Raw genomic sequence first — 14,559 nt, 5'->3', positions numbered from 1 at the left:
GAGAAGGGAGACACTGAGCATGCGATGGGTCGAGCGATGGAGAAAGCTGGAGATGGACGTTGGAACGAGAGCCGGTGTTAGGAGCGCTGTGGAGGGGACCGGCGGGGCTCCCTGTGCTGCAGAGCTGCCTCCCCGCAGGGTGCAGTATGTGAGGGGCACGCTGCACCTCCTGGGCAGGCAGATTTTTAATTTTTTTTGCCTGGGAAGTGAATTTGTGTTGGGCTGGGCACGGCCTCCCTCAAACCTCCTGGTAGTCCCAGGCCCCGCAGCCCGCGGTGCTGGGGCTCTTGGCCCATCCCTGGTACCCAAAGGGGGGGTGATGGGGACCACGGGACCAGGAGCTAAACCAACCTGGGGACGAGGCTGCTAACCTCCAACCTGGGGCTAACTTCGGGAGGGAAAGGGGAAAACGCAGGGGTCAGCAGCCAGTGGGCTACCGAGCCCCTGCCACAGAAGGGTGAGGACAGGGCCTGGACCTGCACTGGCCTCTGGGCTCTCACCAGCACTACCCTTAGCCACGACTACTGACAGGCTGTCTGGCATACAGAGAGAGGAGGAAGCTAAGTAAAAAGTGATGCTTGCCAGCTCTGTGTATCCTCCACCACCGGTGTGCTAGAAGAAATCCTTACCCTCGAGTGAACATTTGGAAATTTAGTGATATTATTCTTCTTTAGGGCTAAACAGAAGAAAAAAAAAAAAAAAAAAGAAAAAAAACAAACACAAAATGATGGTTAAGTAAAAAATGGGATGGAAAATGAAGAGCAAGTCAACTCAGCGTTCAAAGATCCGGGCACGTTAGCCAACAGAGCACCAGGAGGGGTAAGGCCGAGGCTACGAGAGGAGGTTAGACAAGGAGAGGAAAGGACAAGAGGGCCACCCTTGCCTCTTGCTAACCAAATTCCAAGCTGCTTTGAAGATTGGCTCCAGGAAGATAACACAGCAATTAACTTGAAAGAGCAAATAATTGTTGCGCTGATTATAGTTTGCAATTTTATTAGAAGCATTCATAAAAATACACATGGCAAAGTGAAACACTGTTGTCTTCTTAAGCCACTCGATCCTTAATTCAAGACAACAGTGTTAACAAACATGCGGGGTTAAACACACCCTTCTTACACCTTACACCACAAGATGTAAATTGCTCAGTTCCATGTCAAGCTTTTCATCGTCACAATTTCCCTGCTTCTGGCAAATAACTGAGTTTCCCCAGCGTCGCTGCCTCCGTCTCCCCCCGTTCATGCTGAGCCCACCAAGAGCACTGGAACCGGGTAATGCTCCATAAACGTTTCTGATTTTAGATAAAGTTGGCATGGAACTGAAAAAAGTTAAACGTGGATGTGACCGAATGAGAGGAGACTTGATGCTGTCCGTTTCATTCCGTATCTGGCATGCAGACATGCAGGTGCTGGTTAGAAAGTCAGAAACAAACCGCGGCTCCTTGCAGAGGACGGACATTGCTACGGACAACCCCTCCACGCCAGAAAGCAGAGCCCACGAGAGTCCCCTTTAGTTCATGCAGACCGTAACTCTGCGTGGCATACAGCCCACTTATTACATGCGTATTAAATATGGAGATTTGCAGAGAGGGAAGAGCTGTAGGCCAGAAGAGCTGACATAGAAAAGACAAGTGAACCGTCACTGCGCGGCTGCGTTTGGCCCCCTGAGCCTTGCCAGCCCCCACCGTGCTGCCGTGACTTCCACCACTTGCTGTTCTATGGCACTTGTCATGAGGATTAGAGATGCCTTTGAGATGCAAGGATGGCCAAAAGCATCGAAGACAAAGTCGATGGGATGGAATAAAAAGTTAGGGCAGGACGAGAGCATGCAACGAGGGTGACAACAACACAACGTGAGGCGGACGCCGGGCGTTACTATACACTCAACATTCACATGGTCCTGGCTGGGGTCCGTACAAATGGAGAAGTGTCAAAAATCTACAGCAACCTTTTTTTTTTCTAAGAGCATCAGGTGTGAAAGAGGAATAGTTTAGTAATGGAATTCCTCAGTGAGAACAGGTTCGCAGAAAAACCGAGAGCCACGCTTGGCGGTTCGAGCTGTAAAGGGCACAGTCTTCAGCACTGCATGGGAATAACAGCCAAACAGACAAACAGAGCAGTGAGGAGCAGGATCTGTCGCATTAGTACACTGTTAGTGCTTGGTTAAGGACATCCAGGAACGGTTTGACATGTTCCAATCAGCTGTCTCATGACACTACCAGCATTTGGGAACGAGGCAGTTCTAAGTCTTTGAGTATTTCTTATGCTACACAGTGTTCAATGGTTTTGAAAGGCTATTGCTAAATGGAAAAGCCATTACTCCAGAAAGGGCTGTGGTTTCTGACAGTGGCCTGTTCCAGACCAGCAGGGCTTTTCTGTGTGCCTCATGAGGCACTAGCCAGTTTTAAATGACACTTTTGACTATTTCCATACCATTGATAAAGATCTTGCAGGCCATATTCAAGCTCTACCTGACATTCAGTGCCCACCCTGTATTATTCCATGGCCTGAGGCCCTCAGAGACAGCCCTGTAATAGAAATGCTGGACACAGGACCATAGGAAATGCTGGGGTTATTTGAGTCTGGCCCTCCCTGCACTGGACTGCCATTTGCATGTGGATTGTCACCTCTCACACAATCTGTTTCTCCCACAGAGCAGGAGAACCACTTTGTCAACTCTTTGAGTTTCAAGGAGTCTGAAGGAGTTGCAGAAGCAGTCAGCTCTTAGATATTACAGCAAGTCTGCCTCCTAGAGACTATTATCTTAGGAAGCCATTAATCAAAGTTAAAAAGAGTTGTGAAAGCTTCAGCAAAAGCGTTTCAACCCTGTCATCTCGTTGGGCAAAAATTCTCTGGCTTTCCTTACTGAGAGATAAAACAGCTCTCCTCCCCTCCTGCAGGAAAAAATGGCATGGAAAACATTCAGGAGAAGGAGCCAAAGAAATCCTGCCCAAAGGCCTCTTTCTGAGTTTCTGTGCAACAGAAATAAATTACTGTACAGCTATCAAAGTGTTAAAATCATGTTTCTTCCACATCACAGGGGAAGAACACGCACTAAAATCCATGTACCACAACCAGAGGAGATGTATGGATAAAAATTACTTGTCTCCTGAGCAAAGTACAATTTAGACGACAGCTCTACCAGCAAACGTTTGCACACAGTGTCCCGGCTGTCTCTGGCTGTGCCAGCGGGTTCTGTGCCTCTCCCTGTGACCCTAGGTTGGTGATCAGTGTGGGCTTTGTCTAACAAACTGAAAAGCAGTAAAACCAGAAGCAGTTTAGGGTCATAAATCATTCAGGTTTGACTAAATGATTTGCTGTAACTGTGCAATAATGTGCTGCAATTACTGTTAGTACATTTTAATGAAAACGTAGGCTCTTAATAATGTTAAACATCCATCATTCATTCCACTTAAGGGTAAAAAAAAGATTTCTGGGAAAGATCTGCACAGCATGCATATCGCCACCAGAGTATCTGCTGAGGTCAGGCACTGAGCTGCCTACTCTAGTATCAGCCTGAGTGGGTCCCAACATGCTGAGAGAAGAGCAGAGAAACAGAGCACATGTCCAAGGCCTGTGCTTGTCACAAACTCGGGCAGCACTGACAGTGGACATGTAAAAGCAAGGTATTGGGGTTTTTGTTACGTACCATTAGCGTAAGTTTCTACATTTGATTCACATCAAGTAAACAATTTCCTAAGCTGTGCTCCAGTAACACTCCTCAAGAAGTACATAAAGCACTTACGACAGCTACTAGGCAGATACACATTTCTGTCCTTTGGGAAAGGGCCTCTGGGACGGTGGAACAAAGTGGGTTTACCTGTTATAATGTCTTCGATAGCACCATCCTTCCCTTCATACACATGCCTATTATCCTTGACTTGCCGCCGTCTGAGCTCTGCAATTAGCTCTTGCTGCTGTCTCTTTGTTTTATGTGAAGGAGACTGAAAGCAAAGAAGAGAGGATTTGTAAGGCTTGACCTCCAGTTACCCTGTTCCTCTTTCCCTGAACATTTCAAATACCAGGTGATCCCACTTGCAGCAACCAACAAAGAGGAACTGCCAGTTTTCTGCCCAATTTTGCAAGACCAGGAAAACCCAAGGCTGGGGTGAGCTCACACCCCAAGGAGAGGAAGGCCAGAGCCACAAGTTCCCCTGGCTGCCAGGCTGTTTTTCCTTCTTACATTTGTAATTTAGTTCCAAGCCTTCTCCTCACTTGAAACTGAAACTCCAACCTTTTACCTCTGAAAAGCATGAAGGGAATGAGAACAGGCTTTCCTTTCCCAGGGAAAATGCCTGGCTGGGATTAAAGATACCTGTTAATGACAAGAGCTGTGTGAAGCAGCATCAATCACCGAAGCGGCCAGTGTAGAGCCATGGGAAACCTCCTACAGCAAATCTAAAGCATTAGCTCAGGAAAAAAAGAGGTCAGGAAAATTCCTACAAAATGGTAACAAGGGGCTGACTCCTGCTGCCACGCTCTAAAAGGGAGAGATCTGGGAAGGAACGTTACGTGTCCCTGCAAGAAGGGAGGCTCTGCACAATTCATACAGGTGGGATTTCAGACAGATAAAAGGCCAAAGCAGAAAAAATAAATAACCAACAGCAATATGGGCCAGGTGACTTTCTGTCTATTCAGTTTTCTTGAATTTTGCAAATGTCAAAGTAGCATAACTGTACACTTGGATTCCTTTAGCCCAGTTTGGTTTTCTCCCCATAAGGAAAAAAACTTCTCGGGACTACATTTCTGGGCATCTGAAAGTCTAGACAACTTAAGTTCTTACACAGAGCTGTGGTTTCTGAACTCTCAGGAAAACATGAACATGATGACTCCAGCCTGTGGTTCATACCTTTTGGTCCTGTTGCTCCATCAGTGCTTCTTGTTCCATAAGTTTTTCCATTAAGGCCTGTTCCTGCTTTTTTCTCAACTCATTCTCTTCTTCTGCTTGCTATTTATCACCCAAAAAACAAATAAAAAAATCAGGTTATAGCTTCAAATTGCCACAGAGAACCTAAATATTAAAAATAAATAACACAACCATTTGCTACCACAGGACTTTCCAAGAAAACAAGCTTAGGGTGTAGCAATTTAACTACCTCTAAACAAAGTCTGAAAAAATGGGCTGGGAGAGACCTCTCTAGGTCACGCAACCTCCCCCTCCCAATCCCAGAAGACGCATACTCAGGGTTAAAGGTGCAAACTGCAGCCTCCCAGACATTCAGTGTCTGAGGACTCCTCCAGCGTTTCAGACAGCTGTATTGTCTTTCAGCCCTGAAAGTAATCCCAAAACAACTATTTGTGCTGCCTCCAGCGGTGTTACTGTGCTGTCTAGGACAGCTCACGCTGCATCAAAGCTAGAGGGAGCCACAAGCTGTTGTGTTGGGAACCCTGAGCCACACGAGTCCCAAATAAATGTTGAGGATGGAAAAGAAGATGAGGATGCTCCTGCTCACCTTGTAGGCCTTCACAAATCGGACAAACACTGGGAAAAAGACTGAGGGGGGCGTTGTCTTGGGATTCTCCCCAAAGTACTTCACAGCATCATCAAAGGCATCCTACAAAAAGCAGACGGTGACTGTGCTGCACACACTTCATGATATACTCGCCAGCCATTACTGCAGAACTCAGTGTAAGAGTCCACATCTCCTCAGGGTGTGAAACTCTTGGCTGACACCAGCACATCTACATCTAGCACATGAACTCAGAGACAAATCCACACAACTGCCGCTCCTTTTTGCAGTGACATGCTGCTGGTCACTCATGGGCTGAAGCCTGCCTCAAAAGGGACCATGAGGGTTTGAACCACAGAGTTTGTTGAGAAGAAAATCTGTAGGGTTATCACCAGGCTGACAGAGGTAAGATACATCTGCAGCCAGAAGAAAAAATGCTAGGAAAATACTAGCACAAGCAAATAATCTAAACTCAGTCTCACCATGAAGGAGGAAGAATGGGTAGTTAGTATGTGTGAGGATACAGTTTGTGTGAGGACAACAGCATGGAAGAGGTTTTTTTTATACACCACAACAGGCCAACAAATCTTCATTCCACAAGTAATGGCCATTTTACACATTTAAATCAGAAAGGAGGGGAACCTGGAGAGTGCCTCCTCACTCAAAGCACAACCAGCTGCAAACTAGTCTGGCTTCAGCAGAAAACACCTGTGTGTGCACAGACAGTGCTCTGCTTTTTGCATCATTCAAACCCCTGTGTCAATCTCCAAGAATTACGAATTACCTGGGCTATTTTGGCATCATCCTGCAGCTTCTTCAGCTTTCCTTCATTGTTCTGAATGAACTCCTTCAGCATCGTGTTGTGGTCGTGCATGGTGTACTCACGCTTCGTCAGGTCCAGGCCCCTCTGGAGCTCTTTCACGTCCAAGAGGACATTTTCAAGAGACACTAGGAAACAAAATGAAATCACTGAACCACTCCTGCTCCGCAAGCACCCAAACCCACAGCATGAACAGCTCCTCGCTGAGAAGTGCCCCCAAACACAGCAGTGTGTCACACAGCCTGTGTGGCTCACCCTGAAGTCCCTCACACAGTGTCAGCACCGATCCCTGTGCCCACAGTAGCTCAGCCAGCCTGCTGACACCAAGAATTCAGCATCTTGTCCTAAACTGGCTTTACTACAAGACCAATTTTTGCACACACATTAAACCACCTGTCTTTATTTTTCGGATGGTCCCAGTGGTTACAGTACCTGCAGCAGCTTTCTCCACGTAATGGAGCTCGTTGTAGAAGAGGGACACGTGCTGGTACTTCTCCTTGACAACATTGGAGATGTAGTGCAACAGGGTTTGCTTTCGGTCTGTTGACTTTGTTTCTAAGAGCTGGGGAGAAAAGGCAAAAAGATTGCTGGGTTAAGGTGCAGCGGACACCAAACAGAGTGACTGAAGTGGTGTTTGCTTTTTCCTGGTGTTTCTCCACCCGACAGGGACAGCTACAAATGCCCCTGTAAGTGTTTACTGGGTGCTTTTCAAACTGTGGACTGCAAAGCCTCTGAGGATTTGTGTCCTTCTCCTGAGGGGCCTCCAAAATGATGATAAGCCCAGTAAATTCATACAGTGTGGTGGGAAGGCTGCCTTTACTGGCTGGACAGCCCCGGCTGAGCCCCCAGGCAGCCAGCAGCCACTGTCAGCTTACAAGAAATGCATCACAGCCTGTGCCCCCACACGGTACCGGCCCCGTCACCTCCAGTTTACTCACCAGGTCTAAACTCTGTAGTTTAAATCCATACACAGCTCCTCGCTTACTGCTGTTCATGTAGTTACCGAGAGCCAAGATTATCTGCCAGAAAGAAACAGAGCAGAACACGAATTTTCAGGACAAATGCACAGCGTCTGTGCAACCTCTGAAAGGAGAGTTTGTATGCAGGCATCCATGCATGCTTCCAGCACACACACGGGGCGAGTGGTTGAGCTTTTGAACATAACCAAAATCAGACCTACCTCCAGGATTTTCTTAAGCTTTTGGGACGACTTTATTGAGACAGACGCAGCTATTATTGCGTGAAGTTGCTGCAGGTAAGCACAGGAAGAGGGCTAGTTAATGCACATCAAACCCCAAAGTAAAATTAAAATTCAACACACTCACATTTTGGGAAAAACAAACAAACAAACAAACAAACAAACAAAAAACTAGTTTTGATCTATACAGTGGGCCCTAGCATGAATGTTACCTTGCCCTGGCATGTCAGGATTTCAAATAATTCCTTTGCACTGCAGATTTAGCACATTCAGATGTGGTTGAGTAAAACTGTCTTTACATTTCAGTCCTTATTACAGTGAAAGATGCATCAGACTGGATGGGACACACATCAAAGAGCTCCCAGCCCAGCACTGATAGTAACTTTTTCTGATGACACAAACAACTAGATTTTCATTTAAACTGGTCTTGAACTTCTACAGGGAAAAAGAAGGATGATATGGAGCAGCCCAGCATACAGGCTGCCATACAAAGAGCACCTGAGATCTCTGAGCCATTGATAAATGAAAGCATAGCTAGAAAAACACTTTTTTCATTCATGTAATCATTTCTCAATCTGCCTCCGTGAGAACTCATAATCACTCCATGACACTCAAACCATCTCCTAGAAAAATTAAGACCTCTATAACCTTCACTGGCTGCCCCACGCCTGCATGTGGCTGCAATGCTCCCCGCAAGCTTGACTCGTGCCACAGAGAGCAACTCTCATGTGGGGCTGATGCCTCAGGGAACCCTGTTTCTGCACAGCTGATGCATCACAGAGGCATCTCCAGGTGTTGTCTCCTGCTCACCGGGGTCAGCATCTGGATGCTTTCTGCGAAGTTGCCTATAAAGGCCATGATGGTCATTTTCTGCATCAGCCTCTCGATCTTGCTGAACTGCATCATGAACCGGTCTTCGTCGGACAGGTTCTCGATGGGTTTCCTTTCCCTCTCGTAGAGCCGCAGCACTTTCACCTCGTTCTCGGTGGGCAGGAACCGCATGAGGCATTCCACGAAATCCACTGGTAGCGTTTTCAGGTCAAACCTGGGTGATAACAAAAAGACAGAGGAAGCAGTGTCACAACAAGGGTCTGCCTGAAGTGATGGACAAGTAAAAGAAATGAGAAAGCTGCCAGTGGCACAACCTCTGCCTCCTACACTGCTCAGCTACACATCAGCTAAAGCAGTGAGAAACTACAAAGATGCTGTGATGCTACCCCTGCTCGTGTTGCCCTGGCTGGGCTGAGGGACACAGCCCTGCACATGAAGCTGCCTGCACATGAAGGTGTGAACAAGGTAGCACTGAACAGATGACACAGACACAAGTGCTGAAGGGAACGCTGCTGTTTGGCATCTTGTTTCTGTTTTGAACGACGTGCCCAGTGCCCCCACCCCTGCATGGCCACATCTCATTTTTATCAAAGGTGTGCTGGGAGGAACAAAGAGCTGTTTTACACAACTGGGCCAGAGCCCCGTAAGCCCTGGAGCTGCCTCAATCCACAGCAGGTTTGTGTGACTCTCCTCCCCAGGCCCAGTGTAATGCTTGTACTTGCAAATTTTGAAGACCTCACTTTGAGAGAAATAGCAGATGTTTGGCCACGAACACCACCAGGTTCTGAGCGACTCCAGCAGCAGCCCAAAGGAGCAGGTCCACCTGTGCTCAAAGCGGAGCTGGCAGCCCAGGCTCTGCACCACCAGGGGACAGGGCAGAGCAGAATTCCCCTGCCCCGTCTGTGGGATACACCTGTATCACATCGGGGCTTGGCACTGCGTGGGGCGATTACGTAAAGCTCATTGCATGCAGAAGGCTTCCAGTGCACTTGGGCTGAACTTGTGCGTTACAGAGCACACGGCGATAGCTGCCTGCCCCTGACACCCTGGGCTTTGAGCGTGCACTGGAACAGAAAGCATCGTGTAAACAGGAGGAGAGACTCAGTGTGCAACGGCACACGGCGGATACACAGGAATTAGGCTCTTTAACAAAAGACGTGTTAATTTGTTAAGCCTATAGAGTGATGCAGCAACATAAAGCTGCAAGTTAACATACTTCAGTACAAGGGGATCTGATTTGTGGGAATTCAGAATGGTTCCATCCTTACCCTTGGATTTTTTCCAGATGCAGAAACATTTACATCAACTGCCAATTCCAAACCATTCCACTTACCAAAAACCACAGTAAATCTTGACTATGACTTCTTTGCTGACAAGTGTTTTACTTACACATGAATAGCTTTGCATATTTCATCTGCTGTCTTTCCAGCTTTCCTTAAAGTAATGGCAAGGTTTTTGGCCCTGTTCGCATCCAGTAACGTGACTTTGTTCGACCCTTTCTGAGTTATTTTTTGCTTGCTTGAAGTCAGATCAATGGCTGGACCTTGGGCTTTTGTTTTGAATATTTCTTCAAATTCATCCACGTTTAAATCCTAAAAAGGAAAGCACATGATTTATCCCTCCTGCAGCAAATACCACAGCCAGCACTGCCTAACAGTGGGCCAGAGCTGCAGTAAAGCCCTGTGGCTGCTGTGGCTGCAGCAGAGTACTGCAGGCTGTGGCTGCAGGGTGTAGTAAACGTGCTCCTGAGTTAGTAATCAGGAAATTTGGCCTCCACCCCAAATAGTCCATGCAGCTCTGTGCATCTTCAGGGCACAGGGACCACGCAACACCTGAGTACTCAGCCCTGCTCCGTGCTGCTTTAGGCTCCTTTCCCCGGCATGCAGCCCACACGTGCCCAAACCCACCAGGCTGGAGCAGCGATTTTCGGCTGGGAAAACCAAATCTTCCTCGTTTGATCTGCTTCAAACAACTGCACATAATAGGTGTGCACCTTTTATAATCAATACCAGCAGCTACAAGGACTCCTTACTGGGTACCACAGGCCACTGATGAGCTGTTTGCCAAAACCTTTCTCTGCAAAAGCCAACACTGACTCAGGGTATGGACAGAAATGGGAAGCAGAAGTCAGCAGACAGCACTCGTACCTCCAGGATCCTTTCGTCATCTATTTCGTTGAAGACTGTCCCATTGATCTGGTTGGGTTTGAGGGCGACCCAGTTGAACACTGGCATGCGGAACTTGGTCTTGATCGGCTTCTTGATTTTCACAGCTAGAGACACCAGAGGAAAGGAAACGATAAATTCCCTGACAGCTGAATAATGCCCCGTGAGCCCTGGGTCAGGCCCAGTGTTTGCAGGATGGGAAGCTGCAGCTGAGGACACCTTTCCCTCAGCGATGTGGAGGGAGGGTGTGCTGCTGGCAGCCGATGGGTCACAAAGTTCAGGCCAAGCCAGGGGACGAGAAGCAGAGAAGCCCCCCTCCCCAGGTCTTGGTACCCTGCTGCAATGGGGCAGCACGGCTTCAGAAGGGCCAAGTTTGTCCTTTAAAGCCCAAGGGGTGGGCAGGACACGAGAGCTTTCACACAGCTGAAGTAATGGGTCTGGTCTTCTCCGGTTGTGCAGAGTTTGTGTGCTCCAGTAACTTACACAGAGAAGCTACAGGAAATGAAGGTTAACTACTGCCAGTAATCAGTGAACAGAGAACAAAATAACGTTGGGGCAAGGAAAACAACACAACTCTGTTGCTATTCCTCTAAAAGTGCAGGGTACATCAGTAATTTTGGTAATTAATTGCTCATTTCTGTGTGTGTTGATGTACATACAGTGGTGTTAGTCACTACAAAATCGGGATGTTCATTAATTAACCAACGTGTTGATCCAAAATCCTTTAGAAAATGAGCCATTTCTATCCAAGTCTTGGCTCCTTCCTACCCTGCATTTGTAGTGGGAGGAATCTTGCTCATTTTTTGATGCTGTGTAGAGATGTTAGGGGTTTTTTTCCCCGTGATTTCAGAAGATGGATTTCCCAGCTTGCATAGCACTTGAGCAAATAATTATTTTACTTTTGCCTAGCAAGTCTGTGAGCACATTTTGGGCAGGACAGAGACCACCTGTTTCAGGGGACACTCTCCTGTTGTGCACTGGAGCCAGGTGAATGATGAGAACATTTCTCTCACTTTGTCCTCCCACTTCTAAAAGAATTGAGCTGTGCCTCTGTGTACCTTTCGGGCTCGTGCCCATATTGCAGGGACACTGCAAAGAATAAATCACTGGCAAGACAATTTGCTCGAAACAAAGATCCATCAGTGAGTAACAGCGAACATGCACAATATTCAGCTTGAAAGTGTATTTTGAGAAATACGTTCACCCAACTGGAAGACATGACCACGCATGATAAACTTCTGCTCATCTAAACCAGTTTTGCTCTTTGTACAATTAATGTGTTTACCTAAATAATTCCTAAAATAAAACAGATTTTTTTTCCAAGCTGAAATATCCATGAAAAAAACACTTTCATCTGATGCATGCATTAGAATAGATTAGTGACTGCTGCTGGGTTATTTCAGGACAGGAAGGGAAACGAACTGCCTCGTGAGCCAGCTCCCACCTCGGCTAATCAAAATCCCTTAAAAATTCCCTTCCTCCTCCCTTACAGAGACCCAGCAGCAGCTGGCAAGGCCCCTGGGAGCCACACCACTGAGGGCAGCACAGTGGGGACATGGTCCCAGCAGGGTACAGATGCCAAGGAAGGCATCTGCAACTGGTAGAGGCTGCCCAGTCTCCGTGCTTCAGCCTTTTTGGGGAAAAAAGCCTATCCTTGATGTGAACGGCGTAAAGAGCGCAGCTGGAGGACAGCTCCAAAGAAACCACACAGCTTAATTACTTGCTGAAGTGCTTTGCTGAATCAGGGCCTCCGAGTGGCCAAATCCTGCTGGTTGGCAGCACCCTGAAGCCAAAATGTGCTCCTGCTCCACCCAGAGCCCCTCTGCAGCAGCCTGCACCCCCCCTCCACCTCCCGGACAGGGACACACGTCCGCGGGCACACAAAGGGCACAGCACGGAGGGACAGAGGGGGACAGGGGAGAAGAGAGTTAAATACTTAGCAGAGAGCAACCTACAGAAGAGCTTGATTGGCCCGTCTAATCAGGAAGCAGAAAGAACAGAGAAAAAAATGTTAGTGATGGTCAGAACAGCAAGGCTCATCGCTTCACCGCTCCCCCTCCAACCCCGCAGGGACCGTGCCCAGCAGCCTCCGCACCCGAGGAGCACCGAGCGCTGCAGCACGGCTCGCTCTGCTGCTCTGTCCCTGCACACCACGAGGACACCAGGCTGAGGCAGGGGTCTTCTCCACGTGGAAAGACCTCTGGAGAACCAGGCTGGCCCCGCAGAGGCAGAAGGGAGCGCCTGCTTCCAAAGCTTTCTGCTCTGTTGCCCCAGCCATGGTGCCAAGCAGTGCTGCATGCTGCAGGACTGCTCTGAAACCCACTGGGGACACATTAACCCCTAACCTCAACCAAGCATCATCCTTTGTTCTTTTTTTTTTTTTAATACACTCTCTGGGACCCTCCAATTCCATGATGCTTTTCACTTTCAGAAAAAAAAAAAAAAAAAAAAAAAAAAAAAAAAAAAAGACTTTAAAGGCTCGAATCTGGAATACTTAATTAGTTTAAAAAAAAAAAGCTATTAATCAGACTTTCTCAGTCTCTGGAATCATAATGTACTCTTGAGATTTCCTGCAGGGGAAGGGGTGTGATACCAATTAACATTCACTTGCTGTGTGAGATGCTTGGCATATGATAGAGAGAGCATAAAAACATGATGGAAGATGGGTCAGGAAATTTTTCTTCCTTCCAAAATAATTACAAAAAGTTTGCCTTTATTTTTTTTTCACAGATATTTCTTCATCATGTTCTGAGAAGAAATCAAAACCATGAAGCTTTGCATTTCTTTCAAAACCATATTTTGTTCACTTCAGGCCAAAAATGATGATGTTAGAAAAATATTTCTGGCAACAGCTTCAGTTTCACTGAAGAAGTCATCTCTCATAGACCAAACCAAATCTGTTTGATTGATAAATGATCTTTCCTTTCGTAAATCCCTCTAAGTATAATACCAGATAGAGATAAAGAGCATTAGTTAGGCGACTAAGAGAAAAGAAGCCCCACCTCAGTATCCTGTCCCCTCCAGTCCACACGCCCTGGCCTTGCCTTTGCTCACTTTGCAGGCAAACCCTCAGCACGCTGGGGAAACGCCGGGGAGTTTTACCTGCAAGCCCTGAGTTGAAAACCACGGTGGGAGAGGCTGTCCCGGGCAGGGGGGGAGCTGAGGGCGGGGGCGGCGGGGGCAGAGGAGCTGCAGGAGCGGTGTCCAAGGCTGGGCCTGGGAGAGGAGGTGGCGGCGGCGGAGGTGGTGGTGGAGGCGGGGGTGGAGGCGGCATTGGCACCGTCACAGGGCCGTTTTGCACTAAAAAATGGAGAGAAGAGAAGAGGCACTGCCATGAAGAGAAATCAAAATGTCACAAGCAGCTGCAGAACAACTCGCAGCAGGGCCCACCACCCTCCTTGTCCCTCCCATTGCTCTCCCCTCCACACTACACTGGCTGGGTGTTTGCTGGACCCTTCACCACGCTACCCCAGTATATGAGCACGGGAGGAAACCACCCTAACGAAAGAAGCTGGTGGGTTTTGTTTGTTTGTTTGTTTTTCCTGCCAACTGAAGAGCTCAGAAATGGATCAAACAAACCTGACCTGCAAGCTCCTTACAACAACAGAAGGCGGTTTTTTGGTGTAAGGCCACCAAGCCTGACCCCGGCACAACAAACGCCCAGCTCTCAAGCTCCCGGCCAGCCCATATTTTGGGGACGTGACGCTTCTTACCTGCCTCCGATGCTGCTGCTAAGGCTGGTAGTGGTGGTGGAGGTGGTGGCAAGGGGACAGAAGTTGCGGCTCCAGCAACCGGTGTGACACACGCGCCAGCCACAGCCTCTGAGCCTGCCGGCACCACCCCGGAGGCCAGAGCCACAGGGAGAATAGAGATGTCACCATCTCCTTTCTTCTGGATCTTAATGGTCCCCTGCTTCTCCAGTTCGTGGATCTTCTTCTCCAGCGTTGACTGTCGCTGGATGGCTTCCTCCTTTTCCTTCACCATTTTCCTCAAGGTGTGAACCTGGGTATTTGCATCTTTGTAGATTTCCTGTGAATGCCACACAAACACGGCATTTGCAGCTTTATTCACAAAACACAATACCAATTTTATATGCCAA

The 14,559-nt window shown here is 47.9% G+C and overlaps 1 protein-coding gene across 4 annotated transcripts in view; it reads right to left on the bottom strand.

Annotated features, from left to right (window-relative positions):
* Positions 1-14,559, bottom strand: part of FMNL2 (formin like 2) — a gene marked incomplete at its 3' end in the record, with an annotated part of 104,486 nt that overhangs the window by 2,819 nt on the left and 87,108 nt on the right. The window contains exons 14-26 of one of the 4 annotated variants that reach the window (XM_082762934.1): positions 14,174-14,489; positions 13,563-13,760; positions 10,443-10,567; positions 9,685-9,887; positions 8,275-8,509; positions 7,447-7,515; positions 7,205-7,285; positions 6,699-6,828; positions 6,231-6,394; positions 5,450-5,551; positions 4,846-4,944; positions 3,817-3,940; positions 583-676 (exon numbers count right to left, since the gene is read on the bottom strand). In XM_082762934.1, the coding sequence (XP_082619060.1) occupies positions 583-676; positions 3,817-3,940; positions 4,846-4,944; positions 5,450-5,551; positions 6,231-6,394; positions 6,699-6,828; positions 7,205-7,285; positions 7,447-7,515; positions 8,275-8,509; positions 9,685-9,887; positions 10,443-10,567; positions 13,563-13,760; positions 14,174-14,489 (1,940 nt within the window). Of the gene's footprint in view, positions 1-560; positions 677-3,816; positions 3,941-4,845; positions 4,945-5,449; positions 5,552-6,230; positions 6,395-6,698; positions 6,829-7,204; positions 7,286-7,446; positions 7,516-8,274; positions 8,510-9,684; positions 9,888-10,442; positions 10,568-13,562; positions 13,761-14,173; positions 14,490-14,559 lie in introns of those variants that run through there. The other 3 variants (XM_082762935.1, XM_082762932.1, XM_082762933.1) reach the window with 3 other exon arrangements.

This window comes from Aythya marila (assembly GCF_965140915.1).
Source record: "Aythya marila genome assembly, chromosome: 6".
Lineage (NCBI taxonomy): Eukaryota > Metazoa > Chordata > Aves > Anseriformes > Anatidae > Aythya > Aythya marila.
The sequence above is the reverse complement of the archived record's forward strand: the minus strand, read 5'-3'. Positions and strand labels throughout refer to the sequence as shown.